At 41.1% G+C, this 19,152-nt stretch overlaps 2 protein-coding genes across 2 annotated transcripts in view; one reads left to right on the forward strand and one right to left on the reverse strand.

Annotated features, from left to right (window-relative positions):
* Window positions 1–2,160: 2,160 nt before the first annotated feature.
* Window positions 2,161–8,250, reverse strand: DENND10 (DENN domain containing 10). Its single transcript, XM_088520089.1, has 9 exons — window positions 8,156–8,250; window positions 7,642–7,841; window positions 7,047–7,126; window positions 5,861–6,009; window positions 5,533–5,644; window positions 5,098–5,198; window positions 3,785–3,892; window positions 3,080–3,174; window positions 2,161–2,442 (listed from the first exon to the last, which is right to left on the reverse strand). The coding sequence occupies exons 1-9, from the start codon at window positions 8,199–8,201 to the stop codon at window positions 2,266–2,268; spliced, it is 1,068 nt and encodes a 355-aa protein (XP_088376215.1). The 5' UTR covers window positions 8,202–8,250; the 3' UTR covers window positions 2,161–2,265.
* A 1,515-nt stretch (window positions 8,251–9,765) lies between these two features.
* EIF3A (eukaryotic translation initiation factor 3 subunit A) overlaps window positions 9,766–19,152 on the forward strand; it is a 29,164-nt gene continuing 19,777 nt past the window's right edge. Inside the window, exons 1-5 of the mRNA XM_088520090.1 lie at window positions 9,766–9,899; window positions 13,064–13,254; window positions 13,455–13,591; window positions 16,608–16,771; window positions 18,035–18,234. Of these exons, the coding sequence (XP_088376216.1) occupies window positions 9,851–9,899; window positions 13,064–13,254; window positions 13,455–13,591; window positions 16,608–16,771; window positions 18,035–18,234 (741 nt within the window). The 5' untranslated portion in view covers window positions 9,766–9,850. The remainder of the gene's footprint in view (window positions 9,900–13,063; window positions 13,255–13,454; window positions 13,592–16,607; window positions 16,772–18,034; window positions 18,235–19,152) is intronic.

Here is a 19,152-nt window from a genome sequence, read left to right on the forward strand (position 1 = left end):
CGCCAGCCCCTTATTCTAAACCCCCTATTGAGGTGAAACACTATCACAAGTCATTAAAAAAGTGCAAAACCATTAGAACAATCCATTAAAAGTACTGACCTTGAGGGGGGCTGATATTTCTTTCACTGTGAGCACAGAGGACAAACCTTGTTTGAACGTGTGAAGCTGTGGCTCGCTTTCAGATCCCAGTATTGCACAACATAAGGTCTAGTCTTGTGACTCAGTGGCCACAGCTACTCAAGGGGAAAAAAAAAAACACATGAATTAAGGGGTTGGCTGTTCAGGATTTTCTTTAATAGGCATAAGCATGCTATGAGTGCAGTTCCTTAAGTGCAAAATTGGATTTGTTTTCACATGAATGTTAGATCTTGTATTCTAACACAATACCGAGATGATTTGCAACTTAAAAGATCCCAAAACAAAGCCAAATAAATAAATATTGGACGTGTAGTTTGTAACTGAGCTTCTCTGCTTTTTGTGATTGTCTTTAACAGCCGTGCTACCCTAATTAAATACCTAAGGCTTTTTGTTCAAAAGAAACGATGTGAGTTTCTTCACAGAAACCACGTGGCATTAACACATCTGATACAAAGCACCTTCCTCCTAATGAATGACTTGTCTTTCAGCAGACGTTGGAATAGGCCCTGGACGGACCTTCCCGCATAATCCTGCAGTATTTTCCTCCTGACTGTTACAACGTCCTGAAACACAGACAGCAACACGGAAGAACCATCGAGGAGAAAAATAATAATATGTAAACTGGGAGAAAGCTGCAGAGCACTTAGAGGCAAATGAAGGCAATTGCAGTATTTTTCTTAGGAAAAAAAAAAAGCAGAACAAAACAAAAAACAATCCCTCCCCAAGTACACAATTCTCTGTTCAGTGGATGTTTAAAGTAGAATTACACACCCCTGAAAATAGGGGGTATTTTGAAGGGCTTTTGTTTACTCACTGTAACAACTAGACATTGTATACTGAGTTGCAACATTTCTCATCCACACTGTAAAACAGATTTCCCTAAGGTATGATACAGAGCAAAAGGACGACCCTTTCCCAACCTAATATTGCTTGTACATAGTTAGTGATGAACTCTAACAACTTCAGAATAGCAAACATCCAATTATTTAACAATATAAATATTGATTACTAAAGTTTTAATCGTAAGTATAAAATCTCTATGTAAAACCACATGCTGCAGCTTATCTGTACAAAGGCCAGGAAAAGGGTTATTTTTTTTTCATATAACAAAGTGCTACTGCAGAATTGACTGACTTTTGTGGATATTTCTGAAGAAATACAGGTTGTTTGGCTCAGTATTTCCCTACAAAGGATTTAAGGTCTTCCCCGATTACAAAGCAGTTAGTTTTAGGTTGTCTAATGGAAAAAATGTGTTGTTATGGCTATCCAGTCCAACACATAGGCATATTCTAATTATATCTAAACTGTTTCCGAGTTTTCACTGCTATTTATGTGGGCTTCTCAACTGAGAGCCCCAACAGCCCCTTCTGTGGCTCCAGCTGTGAAGCAGCCGTTGTCCACAGCCCCCCTGGAAACCCCAGTATTCCCATCTCTCCCTTCACCAGAGGCAGGGGATGGAGTGAAAAGTGGGGAGAAGGGGAATTTCTAAGGCAAGAGCCCAAAAGAGGTGCTCAACTCCGGCTTGAACATTCAAATCCTTCCTTTACATCATAAGGCTGCCATGACACGTTTTCCCAAAGATCCTTTTAAAAAAAAAAAATGAAGTACTTTCAAATAGAAAAAAGAGAACTTCTCCATTTGTTTGGGTTTTCTAGACATGAGGCAGTTCTGAGCAAGAGCTGCGTCTCGCACCAGCTCCACGTTTGGTGGCTCCCTGCCCAGCAACGAGCCTGTCCAAACTGCCCTGCTTCCAGCACACAGAGCCCGGCATTCCAGACACCGGGAAGCCACATCCGAGCAATGACAGAACCACCCAGCTCCTGAAACCTGCAGGGCCAACGGCCACGGTAACGTCTGGCCCAGCTGGGCACACGGAGCCACGCTGCTAGAATATGAAATATGGGAGCCACATGTGTACAAAGTTATGGTCAGGAAAAGGCAAGGACACCAGGAATGTTCCCAAAGATGAAATACCCCAGATCAAGCTCTGATATTCTGCATTATATCATGGTAAATATGACATTCACTCTTATACCTTTAATTTTTCCATATAAAATTTAGATATTCCGATTTGTATGGCAATAACAGTATTTTCATATTGGTCCATAACACTGAAGTGCATCAAAATCAGATTTTCAGCATTTGTTCAGCAGCTGCTAAATGAAAAAGGAAGTTTTCTGTAGCTGGTGGAAATCGTTTTTGTTTCAGGGCCTCAGAGTTAAGGGTTGGTTTATCATTGCCATCAGAAACTTCTGTGAGTGATGCTAAAGTAGTCAAGATTTCTTTTGTCTTCAGTGAAATATCCTTGAAGAACAGGAAAACAAGCATGAATACAGCATGAAGTATTACAACATTTTAACATCTAATTATTTTTAACATTTAAGAACAAAAAGAAAATAATGGTAAATAACAGGTTCAAGTTAAGGAGTCTATTTATTTTATGGAAATTTTGCAATAGCTCTTCAGTTGGCTTTTGTGCAATACTGAATAAAGATGCAGCTCTGCAGGCCCCTATCACTTGTCTGAGCTCTTTGTCTAAGCTGCTCAGTTGTGAAATGTCTAAAAGACATTAGCTGGGTAGGAAGTGAAAAAGCATCGCTGCAGAAAACAGACTTTATAGCTGGGAAGCCCCATCTCAGCAGGGCATGTTCCAAGGTTGACAAGGTTTTGAGCAAACTACGTGTGATGCAGGATAAAACTGGGAAACTAATTTTACATGAAGTCTTAAATTCAAGGCAATTCCTGAATTTCTTCAGCAACGTGATTACCCAGCAGACAATATAAACTTAATATTATCATCCTTAAAAGCTGTCCAAGGAATAAAAATACTCATTTACAATAGGGCAGAGATTAGGAAAAATCAGTTGATCTTAGGGACAATATTCCTTAGGCTTCCTCTCCCCCTTAAGTTTTACTGATAAAAGTAGATAAAAATACTGACCTTAATGACTTGGCTGTCTGATTTATCTGGATCTTCTGCAGACTGAACAATTAGTTGTCCTATCTCTTTGTGAAGTTTTCCCATTGTCATTGCCTCTGAGTAGAAAAAAATAAAATCATATAAATCTATCTTTATTTCAAAGACAGAGAACGTAATATTTAAAACTTGTAGCATCTTTCTTCCAAGGACGGGGGAATTATTTGTATGAGAAAATACCCCTAACTCATCTACTTCCCTCAATTAAGTTCTTTGAAAATATTCCCTTAAAAGGATTAAGGCTGCTTGTCTTACTGACTGCTATGGAGGTTATATATTCTCAGCCTTTATTGTTGTTGTTGAGTTAAAGACAATATTTGAAATTATAGGAAAAGATTTAACAACTTACAATGGCAATATATAACTGGTTTATAGCCAGAATTGAGAAGCTATGCCAGGATGTGTTCTGCATTAAAGAAAAATGAAATTTAACAAAAATGAAGCTTTTTAAATGCCGTAAAATGACTCTTTTTGTCTATGTCTGTCCAAATTCCAAGTTTCACCAGTCTTTACAGGTCTCAATAAAGAAGAATCACAGAAGCTTACACCTTGCACTTTCAACCTTGCCAAGTACAAGATTATTCTAGAGTTATTCAAGAGTTACAGTAAGTACTGAACCTAGCCTGAAGCTGAACAAACACCCCCAAATTCTAAACATTGACAACCAACCTTTCACTCCAGGGGAGACAGTGATCTCACTGTCTGCCAAATTCACATACACATCGTAGAGGTCTGGTCTACTGCTCACTTCAGAATCTGTAAATCCAGCAATGTAACCTGCAGAGTTTTGTCAAGATTGTCAGGCAACAACAAAAATTTCATAGTCAAAGAACGCAAAACAAAACCAATAGATGAGAGCAAGCTACAGTTCCAAAGTCTATTTTTAGAGCACTTGACTGAACACAAGCAGTTGCTCTCTTGATATCATCAGGCATTTGATGAGGAACTCTTTACCTATCAGCTCTTTATCTCTGAGGAACTTAAAAATCAGCTTCTAAAGTTGCTTTGGACATCAAAGAATCCTGAACACTACAGACAATACAAAAGGCTCTCGCTTTGAAATTTTAAACACTCTTGCCACTTAGATTGTCTGCTTGCAAATGTATAATCTAATGAACTTTTTTAAAGGAAGTGCTATTTGGAAGCCTTGTGCTGCTGCCCAAGTCAGTATTAGAGTGACTTCAGGGCAATAATATGAGCAAATTTTCTTATCTAGAGCAGTTTTTCTGTGGAAGATGCTTGATGAGCTGAAACAAGCAGTAGGAATGCAATAGGAATACAGAAGCCGGGCAGCCTTCTTCCTCCTCATGCTGCATAATCTCTGATTTGACACATTATGTGTCACACTGAACTTTGCATAAATGCAGGAAGAGGCCCTTGGTTAAGGGTTAAATACTGTATGTGCAGTGATGTTACATCTGGAAATCACACTCCTACAGCTGCTGAAGTCTGCCTGTAATTAGGAGCCAAAGACTTCACTGATAACAGTCAGAACAAAAATGTTTAACTTCAGAGTTAGGAATGAAGAACAAATATCCTAAAAATAACACGATTAACCATGTAAAAGGTTAAAAAAATAGCTTATCTAAACTGAGTTTATCTAAAGTGAGTTGGTTCTGTAAGTCTGTAAGACTTTTAATCCATCTGATCACTATAGTCAGTGTCTAAGATGCTTTCTACACAGTAATGCTTTCCATGTTGTAATAACTATATCTGCAATTAAGTGCAGACTGGCAAGAATCCACTCAGAATCAATGGATTAACTATTGATCTTCCAACACATTTTTCTGGGAGGGAAGGAGGGAGGGGACGGAGAAGAGTATTTGTTATTTTTTCTAAAGAAAAATGTGTTTTATTTTTAAATAACACCTTAATGGCAAAATAGCCTTTTTTTTTCCTAAAACAGTGTTGAAGCAACATATTTCATCAATGAAAATGAAAGTCGAATTTCACTTATATTTTTACAAAGAAATTAGATCTACCTGTGCAGGCTTTTAAGGCTTCTATTTCGTCTTCATTTAGATGTACATATGAATGAAGAATTGACCAGTCTTGTCGATGCCAGACTAAAGCAGGTAGAGTCCTAAGGAAATGAGATTGGCATTTGACACATAGGAGATTTTTACCTGTACTAATTAGAGGTTTCACAGTCTGAAACATGTGTCACAAGGAAGAACAAACATGACTGGGTCTCACTCAGCACATATGTTCACAGAGATTTCTGCCATCAGTGCAAGCAGTTTATCATTCAGTCGCTGTTAAATTTGTCCGAGTTTTTCAATAGACTTCAATAAGACATAAAATTAATACTAACTGTATTTCTCCCTAAATATACATATTTCTCTAAATGAAAGTTCAAGATCTGTTGGACATTTGCAAGGAGACAGGCGATAGAGACTGAAAGAGTTAAGCTGTACCTGGTAAACTCCTGGATTGCTTCTACTCTAGGATGATATACTACAATTCTTTTCTTTAACATCAGTGCGGTATAAAGGATAACTGTTTCCATTCCAAACTGAGATACTATATCTAGGAAAGAGGGGAAAAAATATTTTATATAGGATATACATTCCAATATTTTGAATAGTTTTTGAAGCAACTTAGTAATAGTAACTGATAGTGCTGTTCATACTATTTACTTGAACAATACATGAACACTGGATTGTATTTTATATGGTTGGACACACGTTTTGTTTCACAGATTGTACAAACGAAATCAGAATAGAAATTTCTGAAATTAGCTACCTTTGATGGAACCAGCAAGATAAGCCTTCCGAGCATCAAAATCTTTGCTGAGAAAAGATCCATTTTCTTCACTTTGGCAGACCCCCTTTGTAAGGACTGCAATGTAACTCTCCATCATTTTAACTGGGGTCCCATGCTTCATGTAGATTCTGTACAAAAAGAGAGAGTCTGGTATTCTGACTGCAACCAGTATCAACAAATACAGGAAAAGATCTATCACCATCTTTAGGAAAGATCCTTATTTTAAGGATCTGGTTGAGCTAATATCTTTAGGAAGGATCCTTTTTTTAAGCATCTGGTTGATCTTTAAATACTGAAGTGGAAATCTTCCAATACGAACTCATCAACTTTTCATTTTAGCTTTGTCTTGCCTGAAACTCAACTATTGTTTTTAAATTTACAAATTTATCCTGGATTTGAAGGAAAAAAAATAATGCGAAAGCGATCCACAGGCAACCTAAATATTTTGGCATCAGCAGAACAGACCAGTCTGTTTTTCAACCTGACTTGATGGCCTTCCTGAGTTTTTGATACAATAACCTAACAATCATACCAAATCAGCTCCTATATTTCAGGCAATGCACTTGATACCAAGAGCCAGAACCCAAATGATTTGAAGGGAAAGAAGAAAAAAAGATGCAGAGGGGGATCATGAGAACAAGCACATGAAAGAAAGGGAGCAAACAGGGTAGGGAGCAGCAGAGGGGAAGATGGTAGCCTGGTTGGAAGGAGGGAGTAGAGCCACAGACCTGGAGAAGCAGAAGACCCTCTGTCTTAAAGAGAAGTCAAAAGTTCATGGGGTTGTATCTAGTTCAGAGCAGCGGTGTGGAGGGATGCAAGTTGCCTGCCATGCATACAGAGCACTGACCTCTTCCCAAACGCTTATAATTTTAAAATAATGTGCTTTTGAAAAAAGAAATGCGTATGTGTGGCAGAGGGTAGGCCCTCTGATATGATAAAACACACTGGGCACCTGACATTCTCCCAGAACTTACTGCATGAACTCAAGGCCACCAGATCAAATCATTTACCAATCTAGAATTTATACGGTTTGATTCACAGGCTGCAGGACAGGATTTCCAGCAGATTGTTAAACTAAATGAAAGTAACAGGTTGCATTAGTCTTTTGGCATGGCAAGATCAAATTACATACACAGTAACATTTGAAGACAGTTTTTATACAGACCTACACAGTATCCTAGTAAAGGCTGCATATTTCTCTGGGTTAAAGTCTTTGGCCGTCAGGATAATAGAGAAGTGGGTCACCTGAGCAAGACACACACAGAAAAAACACACAACTTGTTCATATTAACAGAGGTGTTCACATTTTTGAATTTACTGCAGTATTCAGACAAGATGTTGCAAATATTAAAAGAAAAAAAAAAGTTGGCTATAACAGCAGATCCAGTTTATTAACCGCAGAAAAGATCTAGCTAAGAGTGTCTGGTGTGACTCACTTCCACTGAATCCGATCTAGTATACACTGTATTTGCCTAGTTTATTATATAATGAACTGTGTTTCCTATAATGTCAGGAGATCACTTCAAAACACATCCAAGTGTTTCCCCTCCACCTGGGAGGGCATCAAATTTCCAGAATTTGTTGTGAAACGCTGCTGTGGAGGCACATTATAGTGACAGATTCAGGAGAGATTTGACAAATCCATGTCTAGCAGGCCCGTAAACAGACATATTCTTTAACTTCCTTATTTGTGGACTGTGAAGACTTGGAGAGGAAAATTAAAAGAAAAAAAAAGAAGCAGTATGATAGCAAAGTCCTACCTTTTTCAGGGCTGAAGAATCTTGCACTTCTACAGTTGTGATGTAGAACCATGATCTTTTATACTGACCAAACACAAAGGTGTGAAGCAACTTATTATTTTCATCGGTAAGGCAGCATTTTCTCAGCAAGAGACTCCTCAGCTCAGCTGTTACGGACGGATAACACCAAACCCACAAAGCATCTCCGTTGGTGTCTTTTTCTACGGTGGAAAGATGTTCACTGTGAGAATGCCAAACAGCAGCAAGGAAGCGAATCGACCGGTTAATCACATTTGTTGCCTGGAACCAGATTAAAATTCCACCTCGCACCGAGCTGGCAGCCGCGCACCCCAAGACCTCCCTGCCCGCCCCGGGGCCGGCCGGGGAGCCCGGGGGAGCGGCGGGGGCTCTGCCCGCACCGAAGGGAAGGGAAAGGAAGGGAAGGGAAGGGAAGGGAAGGGAAGGGAAGGGAAGGGAAGGGAAGGGCCGCGGCAGGCCGCGCCCGCCCGGCCCTAGGCCCCGGCGCGGCCCTTACCGACCAGCCCCAGGGCGAGCAGCAGCTGCGCCTCCGCCTCGGCCATCTTGCGCCCGCGGCCCCTCCGCGCCGCCCGGGCCCGGGCCCCGGCCCTCCCCGCGCCGCCCGCCCGCCCCGAGCTCCGCCCCGGCCCGCGGGGGAGGCACCGGCTCCTTCCTGGCGGCCGCCGCGGCCTTCCCCGTGGAAAATCACCCGCGAGCCCCGTGCCCGGTTCTCTACGGCGTTACTTTACCGAGTCTTTTTTTCCCCTCCCGTTTTATTTCCATTCTGCGTTTTATCAAAATACACGACCGTTTATGCCGTTTATTTATGCGAGGTGAGGTTGTGTCACTGCTCGCGGGTTTTCTTATTTACAATCAACCACCCACGGCGGCTCCATGCAGGGCCGGACCCAGGCCTCGCCAACCCTCCCGCAGTGTGTGGACAAGCTCCGTGGTGCCCGGTTAAATCGGGGATATTCATGCACCCTGACAGCTATTCCTGAATAACTCCATGTGTGGACGTGCTTGTTTGGGAATAAAAGCATCCTGCTTCGTAGTTGGGGGGGAGAAAAAGGACTTGTTCAACACTGCACATTAATGAAGATTCTACATATAAACTCTATATTATTCTATATTTATTATAGAATAATTAGTTATCTGTATTGTTGTGCACTGTTCAGTATGTACGTGGTTGGAAGCAGGAGCCGCTAAGCTGTAGAAGGCAGTGCTTAGTGCAGACTGAATTAAAATGTCCTGTAAATCAGCAGGGTGTCCTCCTGGCGAGCGCTGTGCGCTGTGCTGGACACCCAATCTCAAAAAGACACCGAGGACACACGGAGAAACTCGCTGGGGAAGGACAGCTGGAAAAGCTGGATTTTTTGCTTTCCTCCACAACGGAGACACATGCAATACAGTGAAAAGGGATTACTGGTGTGGAGCACCGTGGGGTTGAACTAAAGGGGTATACTGATGGTCCAAAACTTCCATACAGGGACCGCGTCTTTTTCCTTCTTCTAATGATTTTTTGGAGTTTCTGTTCAGCAATAAACTGGGATTACAAGGCAATATGGAAGGCGATGTTCTACGTGTGCTGCGTTGTAGTCAGGAAACTTTTCTTGTAGCCGTGAAGATGGTAGCAGCAAAAAGTGCACAGAAAGAAACCAAACAAGACTTATTCTTTGTATGCAGGGGAAAAAATGTATTGAAACAGAAAATAGGCAGCCTCTTCGATAACAATCCTCTAATTTTGTAGAGTTATACTGAATGGTACTTGAGGAGTGGCTGCTGTCATGTGTGCAAGGGTGGCAGCTACAGCCGCCCTGTTGCCAGAGCTCTTCCCATGGCCACCGCTGCGTGTCTGCCGAAAGGATAAAAAAGCCTTTAGTGTTAAAAGACATTAACTGCAGTGTTTTTTCCAGTGCGAAACACGGTGTTTTTGACAAACATGCCCCACAAGGCCGCACTGCCCGTCCCCAGGACGGGGGGCCCCCGGCTCCCGCCCGCGCGCGCCCCCGTCCCCGGAGGGGCCCACGGGCCCCTCCGGGGACGGGGGCGCGCGCGGGCGGGAGCCGGGGGCCGTCCCGCTCGGTGCCGGGCGGGGCTTCCGCTTCCGCGCGCGGGGCGCCTCCCTTTCCGGCCTCGCGGGCTGCCTGGCCGGGCGCACGGAGCCGCCGCCGCCGCCGCCGCGCTGTGAGGAGCCGCTGCCGCCGCCATCATGCCGGTGTATTTCCAGCGGCCCGAGAACGCCCTGAAGCGGGCGAACGGTGGGTGCGGGCGGCCGCGCGGCGGTTCTACCCTTCCCCCCACCGCGTGGCGGGCGCCGCTCCCCGCGCGAGCCGGCCCCGGCCGTTAAACGGTCGCCCGCCGGGTGTTAATGGCCGCCCGCCGCCGTCGGGGAGCGCGAGGGCGCCTCGCCGTGCGGCGATGGCGCGGCCGCCGGCGTAGGCCGCGCCGCATGGCGCCCAGGCGCGGCCCGGCGAGCAGGCCCGGCCCCGCCTCCGCCCCGCGCAGGGCCCGGCCCGGCGGCGGCGGCGCCCGCGATGGCGGCGGGAGGCCCCGCGGCTGCACCCGCCGCCGGCCCGGCTGCCCCCGCCGCGATCCGGCCCGGCGCGTCCTCGCGGGCTTCGCTCCCGGCAGTCCTGCCCCTCCGCAGCGGCGGTGGCGGCAGGAAAGCGCTCAATAAAGCACCCAATATCCCGGGGGTTTCTGCTCGTAGTTAACTTCTAAAATAACTTCTTCCAAAACAACAGAAATTGGAGACTGTGTCTCCTGCGAGGAAACTGTAGATTAGTCTTTTTATTGCATCTATCAAAGCTGTATATACTCCACCCAGGAATTTTGCACTTTAATCAAAGTCTTAGATTGTCCTGGAAGAGCAAGTCAAACTACTATCAAACTGACTGTTAACTGCCCTTTAAGTCCTATTTTTTTTCCCCTCTCTTTCTAAGGTTTGAAGAACAGAGTTTTAAATTAATATCTTTTGTTCTATTGCGAGTACATTAAATTCTAATGGATTTGGAGGCCTTGGGGAGAAAAGTTTACTGAAAAATGCAAAGAAACCCAAACTTCCGTGGACTGATCACCAAAAAAAAAAAAAAAAAAAAAGAGCAAGGCTTTGTAAGCTGCAGAGCTTGCCAGGCTTTGCAGAGCTGCAAGGCTTTGTAATCTAGGCATGTGTGAGTGTAGTAAAGGCTGAGAGATTGTTGCTAAACTTAATTTACATGCAATGGAAAGCAACTTTAGTGTTAAACTGATGTTTCAGACTTAAACTCGGTGCAGCTTCTTGAGTTTTTGTTTTTGTATTTATATGTAAGGCTTAAATTAGCACTTAGGTGTATTCTATGTTTCGGGTTCCTTAATGACCTCAATATACATACTGGATGTTTAGAAGCAAAACAAGCTTGATTTGAGTGTAGATGTATATTTTTTTAAGAAACATTTTTTGTTTTGCTCCCAGACAACAGATGTGGGTCAAAACCAACCTGTTGCTGCTGTTAACATCTGTATTGTTTTGTAACGAAGGACGAAATGCAACTTCTGGCAGTGTTTTGCTGTTGCGATACGGAGCCTGCTTTGTAGCAGACACTATCGTATCTCAGCTTCTGTAGCAACTTCGTTTTTTCTGCATTGAAACTTTAGCTTTCTTCAGTACTTTGCTTGGCACTAGATTAGTTGTTTGTGCATATCAGCTAGTTCACGCCCAGTCAGTTTCAGTTCATGTTTATGGATACCTTTTAACATACATTGTGACCTCTGTAATAGGATGGGAAAGGAGAAAAGGACATTCAGATACAGGAGCTAACACTTTAAATTTGGTCTGTTACAGTTTTTCTGTAACTTACACTTTCAGCTGTTAAGGTGTAGGGACACATACTGCATTTGACTTTTCAGGTTCATCTTCTGCTTTTATGAAAGTCTTTGTTAAATTAGCCTTAATTATTTTACTTACTGGCAAGAACTTGTTTGACTAGAATTAATTAGAAGTATGAAAGACTATGAATTAATATTATGCTTTGTCCAGTTGGTTATCAACCATTAAGAATCTTGGTTGGAGCAGTTTTTCTTTGCTGCAAGAATTCAACTTGCTCTTCAGGTTTATTTTCATAAATAAAAAAAATTGTAAAGCTGAGCAGTAATTGCTTTCAAAGCAGTCCTGAAGTGGAATAACAGCCTAAATTATAAGATAGACTATAGCTTCATTAAAACTCTCTTGATGACTAATTAAAAAAAAAACCTGCTGATCACTGTCACATTGTAACCTTGTTTGTCTTCAAAGGTAACTCTAAACTTCATCAAGAAAGGAGCAAGCTTATTCTGTGCAAACTCATTATTTAAATAAATTAATTGTGAAATGTGTGAAGGGGTTTAAATACCACTGCTATTTTTGGATTATAACTTAGCCTAGCTTAGCTTCAGTTCTAACATTCCAAATCCTAAAACTCTCATTGTGTGTGTGTGTATATATATATATACAGAATATATGCATATATGTATGTGTATTAAACATGGATGATGAGTGCACAGCAGGGTCCCTCCTCTTTTTGAAGCTCTGTTTGCACATGTGAGCACTGTGCACAGGCCCTTACTTTCCCTCCTCCATCCACTTTGGCATTCTTTCTTCAGGAATGTAGTCATTTCTAAAGTACTTTGTGGAAAGTACTTCATACCTCTTCTTTTAAGAATGTTTTAGTTATACTTTTGCCTTTATTTTTTTTCTTATTATTTCTTTCTTTGTTCTTAGTCATTTTCTTATCTTCTTTTCCTTCTCCCTTTCTCTTTATTCCTTTTCTTTTAATCCATTTTCTGTTCTTGACATTCTCTTGTTTTGCCCTTGTACAGTTAAAGAGTGCCCCTAGTACAGGGCCTTGTATGTTGGTAACAACTTTGCCACTTCTGTATTTGCTCCTGGATGGTTTAGAGTGTTTGTACTGAGGAAATCATGTGGTGTGTCATGGTTGGGAGTTGCTGTGATGCTCAGAGATTTTGTTAGTAACAGCAGCTGCTTAGGGCTCTAAAAAGGATGGTGATTTCAGCAGCAAGGATGGTGTAAAAAAAATCCTGCCTCTTCATGGATGAAAAAGCTGTTACTTTAATTGTTATGTAAACTGAACCTCTAAGCCTGTCCGAATTAATAAGAATAAAATTCAAAACAACTTTTCAGTGTTGGGTTTTTTTTAATCAGATAGTAAGATTGAAGGCTCACCGACAGCACTTTAGGCCAAAGACACGGCCGTGTGCATGGTGTTAGCAGGCATTGTACTGGAAGGCTCGTGATTTGTATTCTTTGTCCTTATTGATGAAACTATCTTTAAAATCGGATGCAGACAAGTAAGTATGAGATGCCCAGTCAAGCACTGATAGGGATCAAAGTATTTAATCGACTTTGGTTTGAATTGTTTACTGTTTATTAATTAGACTTTACTTTCAGAATTTCTCGAGGTTGGCAAAAAGCAGCCTGCCCTTGATGTTCTCTATGATGTTATGAAAAGTAAAAAACACCGAACATGGCAAAAGATTCACGAGCCGATTATGCTCAAGTACCTAGAGCTCTGCGTGGATCTCCGCAAGAGTCACCTGGCAAAAGAAGGGCTGTACCAGTACAAGAACATTTGCCAGCAGGTACGTCTCTTGAAACTTAGTTATTACTTGCAGCATGGTAAATGTCAGCTGGTAAGATATATATTAAAAAAAAATGCTAACTGGTCTTGAGTTAGAATGAATTTGTTTTTTAGGTGTTCCTTCGTTTATAGAATTTGCATTTTAAATATTTGCTCTCTGTTGCGGGGTGAGCTATTTTAAGTGTTCTGCCTTTGCTGTAGGTGAACATCAAATCTTTAGAGGATGTTGTTCGAGCCTATTTAAAATTAGCTGAAGAAAAAACAGAAGCAGCTAAGGAAGAATCACAGCAGATGGTACTGGATATAGAAGATTTAGATAACATTCAAACTCCAGAAAGGTAGGATGCTTAAAAGCCCTGCATAGCAAAACATTCTTACTTTTTTTTTTTGTTTCTGTCTTAAATGCAGATGAATACTTAAAAGGGTACCTAATAAGAGCTATTTGGGTACAAGGATACAACGTGCTTTCTGATACAGGTCTGGAAGTGACTGTGGATAAAAATATGATGGAAGAGGGGGACTGTGTATAGTTTCAGTTTTGCATGCTAGGCTAAAAGATGAACTGCTGTATGACCCATAGAAATGTGTGGCTGCTGGAACAGGACCGGGGACACTAGCTAATGGAGGAGGCAGAGCTGAGAAATAGGTTTGCTTCCAATAAAATTAAAAGAAAAAGCAAAACCAGAAGGTAAATGGGAAAGAAACAGCGAAACCTCTGTATTCCAGAAAAGAGGAAAAGGTGGTGGACAGAGCCAGGAGTCCGTGTGCAGGGAGTACTGATGAAGCATACGAGCAGGAAGGATCCATGCTTGCAGGGAAGAGTAAGGGTTATTTGACCAGTTTCTTTTTAGAGTTGCTTGTATGGGTGGAGGCATCTTTTTAAGAGGACCTGAAGATTGGTCAAAGCATTCGATCCAGCAATTGATAAGATGAATATCTAAAGGTAGAAAGATTGACAACAGAAGGACAGAAGTGTGAATTTATAGGATGACAGTACACAAGTAATAAGAATGGAAGAATAGCAGCTGAAACTGGAGTATTGGTTGTTCAGGAAACCCAGAATAAGGTTGAAGAGACCGACTGATCTGGGTGGGGGGGAAGGGCAAAAATAGAAGGGGTAGCCTGAATTGAAGAAAAAATAGTGAAGCAAAACCAGTATAGTAAAGAAAAAGAAATAGGTGTGAACTGTTCTGGGAACCAGGCCTTAATATTTATAGCGTCTAATTGAATCTCCATAGAAATACTTGCATTGGACAATTAGTCACTGTAAACTATTTATTATCGAATGCTGAACAAATACTACTATTTTAGGAACAAATATGTGTAATGTTATTTTACACTTGCTTAGGTAATTGATGAGACAATAGAAGAAACTGTCTAAAAAGTAAGTTCTGAGTGTTACGGTTAATTGAATGGAAAGGCATTTAAGGAGAGGATACAGAGGAACTTTGGAAGCGTGCAAAGGAGGACTGATCAGTAAATATATCCCCCTAAGCATATTGACCTTCACTTAGCGTATAGCTTAAGCAAGCAGTGCCAAGTTATGGTGTAACCACTCTCAAATTACTGATTTCTTCTGCTCTGCTAGAAGTCACCATTCTGTTGTCAAAGTGGTTTGTGGGAGACCTCCCTAATTGGCTTCAGGCAAAATGAGGTCAGCACAAAGTGTGTGTTTATGTCCTCCAAATGAATCCGTTGGTTTAGGGAATGCTCACATTAACTGATGGAGTTTATATGAGCTGATAGAGCTACCAGCTATGTGGTGCCTTCTGCAGAGAAGGAGGAAAAGGTGGGGAGCAAGTAATGTTTTCAGCCTTTCCAACTGATTTTGGAAGAAGATAGCTATCCACATCCTTCAGGAGTCAAGAAATGGAGGGGATAAATTAAATTCTCTCTATGTCAAAACAAATTAAACCTCAGGAAGATGTTAAAAAATGTAACAAAGGGATCTTCATCCGTAAGCAGAGAGTTCTGGGAAAAGTAGTGCTCAAATTCTCTGAGGAAGTGGTTTGGGATTAGCCTTGCTAGGCATGATCTGGAAGTGAAAGCAATACTTTGTTGATACTGGAATAAAAGGAAGATAGTTTTGGAGAGTTAGAAAATTACCATGTAATTACCATGGTATCTGAGGTAGAGGGAAGAGTGAGCTTTCTTTTTGTATTGGGTGGAAGAATAATTTCTACCCTAGAGTTTTGAAAATGATAGCAGATGAAAATCTTAGGCATAGTATGAAGTGATTCTCTTACAGATGTTGAAGATACCATCTGAGAATTCATTTTCCTCATCCTCTATATATGAGTGAATAGTGATCTCAACAGCTGCTGATCTGTTATCTTGGTCATAGCAACTTTTAGGACTTTAGAATGACTTTTGAAGGAAGTAGTACATGGATTTAAAAATTAGGGAGACAAATCAGCACAAGTTTGCCATAGGGTAGATGCCATCAGATTAAATTTTTTTGTTAGTTTTTTGTTTTGTTTTGTTTTGTTTTTTAGATTCAAGGAGTACCAGAGAGATAACCTGAGAAAAAAAAATAATAAAAAAAAGCTGTTGCTACTGTGCCAGAAGGGATGTTTCAGTTGAGTTGGCAGATTAAGTGTTGCTTAATGAGTGACTGACAACATGCAGTGATGAAAGGAGAGGTGAAGGAGGAGAGGTGTTGCTGTGAAATCTTTCAAGGAAAGTCCTGGCATAGAAACTAGAGAAATTTAGTGAAGATATAAAATTAGAAGAAACTGTCAAGGTGGAGGATGATTTTGTCTTGTAAGAAAAAAGGCAACCTGAGTTAAGGTTGCAGATAAAAGGCAGAGGGGTTGAACTGTTTATATGTGCTAGTACAGGGGTCTCTTTTTTTTTTTTTCTTTTTTTTTTTTAGAGGTAGTGCAAATCATGAGGCAACAGAATATCAGATTTCCGCTGTGTCATGTCAACAAGTTCAGATGAGCTCCCTATGCTAGCACTGCAGGTGGCTGAAGAAGGAAGTTTCAGCAAGCAGGAAAATATCCGAGAGGATAATGATACTGGGATCTAACAGAGGCACAGTCAGCTGCTGCCCGGTAGAAGAGGGAAGGAGAGAATCCTGGAATGAGTTTCCTTTGGCTAATGCGAAGGACATGCAGACCCCTGAGGCCTCTGTTCTCTCTGCAGCATGTATGTGTCAAGTTAGCAAAAAAAAAAAAAAAAAAAAGATATTTTGCATCCTTAAGAGGAAGAGTCTGGGGGACCAATTTGAAAATAATCAATAGATTTCTTGTTACATGTTCAGATTCCTCTGCTCTCCCCTTAGATCCCGAAAAACTGGAGTTCTGGGGAATAATATACTATTTTTTGTTTCCCTCTCCCTCTTAATTCTAGTGTTCTCCTGAGTGCTGTGAGTGGGGAAGACACTCAGGATCGGACTGACCGACTGCTTTTGACACCTTGGGTTAAATTTCTGTGGGAATCATACAGACAGTGTTTGGATCTTCTTCGAAATAATTCTAGAGTGGAACGTCTGTACCATGATATTGCACAGCAAGGTAAGTTGGGAAGATGAAAACAAAAGTGTAATGAAAGTCAGGACTATCAATGTTACATATTTTAAAACTACAACATTTTAAGTTACCTTTTTATGCCTCAGAGTTGAAAATGTGCTAATTTCTTAACTGTATGTATGTGTAGTATTCTTAAAATTGCACAAGTCCCTTAAAATCACTGGGATTCTCCATCTTATAACAAAAATATTTGAGGAAAAAGTTATTTTCCTGGCTGTACTGACAGTTAAGAATTACTAATGCTGCATCTCTGTTTGTTATTTACTGATCAAAATTAGTCTAGTGTTTCTGTAGGCAGTTGTGCTTTCCATTTATGTATGCTGTATCAATTAAATTCCAGAACTAACATACATAAAAGGAGTACCCTAAAAGTGTCATAAGTTTTCAATTTTTGCATAGAAGTACCTTAAGAAAATATTATTTGGAAGGTAGTAGGAAATGGTCACTCTAATTCTTGCTGGCATTATTCTGCAAATATTGAATTATTAAGAATAGGTATTTTTTGTTGTTTATTTTTAATTTGTTTAAGTACAGGAGATAAATGGAACAACTTTTCCTTTGTGGATGTGACTTAGGGCTCTGTGTGTTTTTGAGAAAGAGACTTATTTTTAGCTAGACTCAAATTATGCAAGTACATTAGGAGAGAAAGGTGACCGATTAGTTCTAGGTGCCTTATTATGTTTAAGTCTCTCCTACAGTGCCAGGAGTTTGTCTTTTATCAGTTACTGATACAGAAACTTTATATTTTGGATGGCAGTGACCCAATGGAAACAGATTTTTGACAGAGAAATTAAGGGATCAAAGCTCTTTTCTTTTTTTCTGTGTCATCTCCATTCCTTTGAAAGTTCTGTTGAGCTTATTACATTAATACATAAATAAGTAAATGGCTTGAGAGTTTTCCCCCATGTTTTACAGAGCTTGAATGCTTGAATTTCTCTGAGCCTCTTTTTATTTGCACTAAGTTCAAAATAAAAACAAGAAACCCTGCTTAGAACATTTTAGAGATGCAAAGTGTCCATGCCTGGGGTTAAATTTTGTAGAAGCATCTGTATTTTTTGAGGTCAGGTTGCTAGTGCTCTGCACTGTCACTTATTAATTATACACAAAGTTTAGATTATGTCTCGTTTTATATGCCTTTGGACTATAAGATTCTTCAAACATACTAATTGGCATACTTGAGAGCCATTTAGGATGACAGTGAACTCGACACTCGTTAACATTCCTCGTTTGTCTCGTTCGTTTTTGCAGCTTTTAAGTTCTGCCTGCAGTACACGCGTAAGGCCGAGTTCCGCAAGCTCTGCGATAACCTGAGGATGCACCTGGGGCAGATCCAGCGTCACCATAACCAGAGCACAGCCATCAACCTCAACAACCCCGAGAGCCAGTCCATGCACCTGGAGACCCGCCTGGTGCAGCTGGACAGCGCTATCAGCATGGAGCTGTGGCAGGTACGAGGAGCCCTGGCTCCTGTAGCCACAGTCATCTTCAGCTTCTCCACAGCCTGTTCCACCTGGGCACGCTCCATGCTGCATTCTGCATGATAAAAGACAGGATAGTAGCTGAAGAATAAAGGTTATATATCTAGATGGTGATACTACATGCATATTCAGTATTTAAAGTCTGATATTTCTGGAATCGCTTTTTCACACAGCATTTCAAAGCAAGTGTCTGCTGGTAGCATTTAGTGGTGAATGAGCTGAAGCTTGTTCAAGCTGAGCAAGTTAATTATGGTGTCCTCTCTTCTGATGTTTTGCATTCCCATGAACTGGGGCACCTGGAAGTAACTGATAAACACTGAAGCCTGTTGGGCTGGGGCCTCAGTGCTGCTGTTTGAAGTGCCCTAGTACCTACACAGAGAGAGCACTATTGCAGGAAGCCTTTCCAAGATGTGCTTTTCTTTCGGAACCTTCCTAATGTCAAATTAGTTAAAATTACTGTTTTTGCTGATCCGGAGAACTTTCTCTGTTGCATTATTCCCTTTTTAGATGTGCAAGCAACTATATGTAAGACATTTCTTGATTTCCATATATTTTTAGGGGAAACTATGCCCATTTTTGGTCACATATGCTTATACGGAAAATGGTAGTGGTGGAAAATTTCTGATACTCTGAGGATTTCCCTTCTTTTTAGCTTACAATCTGTAAATAAATAACTAAATAAGCTTTAACTAAAAAAAATTGCAGCAGGTGGAATTAATAGATAGGCAGTATATACAAATAATTTATTTAGTAGGTAGGAAATATTTGATTTTGTGTAGCTGGCAAAGCTAAAGTTCACAACTCTGAGGCAGTTATGGGCTATAGTCTTATAAAAGCCTTCACTTTTTTTTTTTTTTTTGGCAGTTGCAAATAACTTCTTTGAAGTAG

The sequence above is a fragment of the Tinamus guttatus genome, unplaced genomic scaffold (assembly GCF_059628265.1).
Source record: "Tinamus guttatus ecotype Peru unplaced genomic scaffold, ASM5962826v1 Tinamus_guttatus_pri_ptg000079l, whole genome shotgun sequence".
Taxonomy (NCBI): domain Eukaryota; kingdom Metazoa; phylum Chordata; class Aves; order Tinamiformes; family Tinamidae; genus Tinamus; species Tinamus guttatus.

What these genes read in the sequence shown, in the direction of transcription:
- DENND10 (XM_088520089.1), bottom strand. Translation starts at nt 8,201, where the DNA reads ATGGCCGAGGCGGAGGCGCAGCTGCTGCTCGCCCTGGGGCTGGTCG. An exon ending in TCTTGCTGGTTCCATCAAAG is followed by an intron (nt 5,645 to 5,860) that starts GTAGCTAATTTC and finishes CCTCTTTCCTAG; the next exon opens with ATATAGTATCTCAGTTTGGA. An exon ending in AGCCTTAAAAGCCTGCACAG is followed by an intron (nt 3,893 to 5,097) that starts GTAGATCTAATT and finishes AAAACTCTGCAG; the next exon opens with GTTACATTGCTGGATTTACA.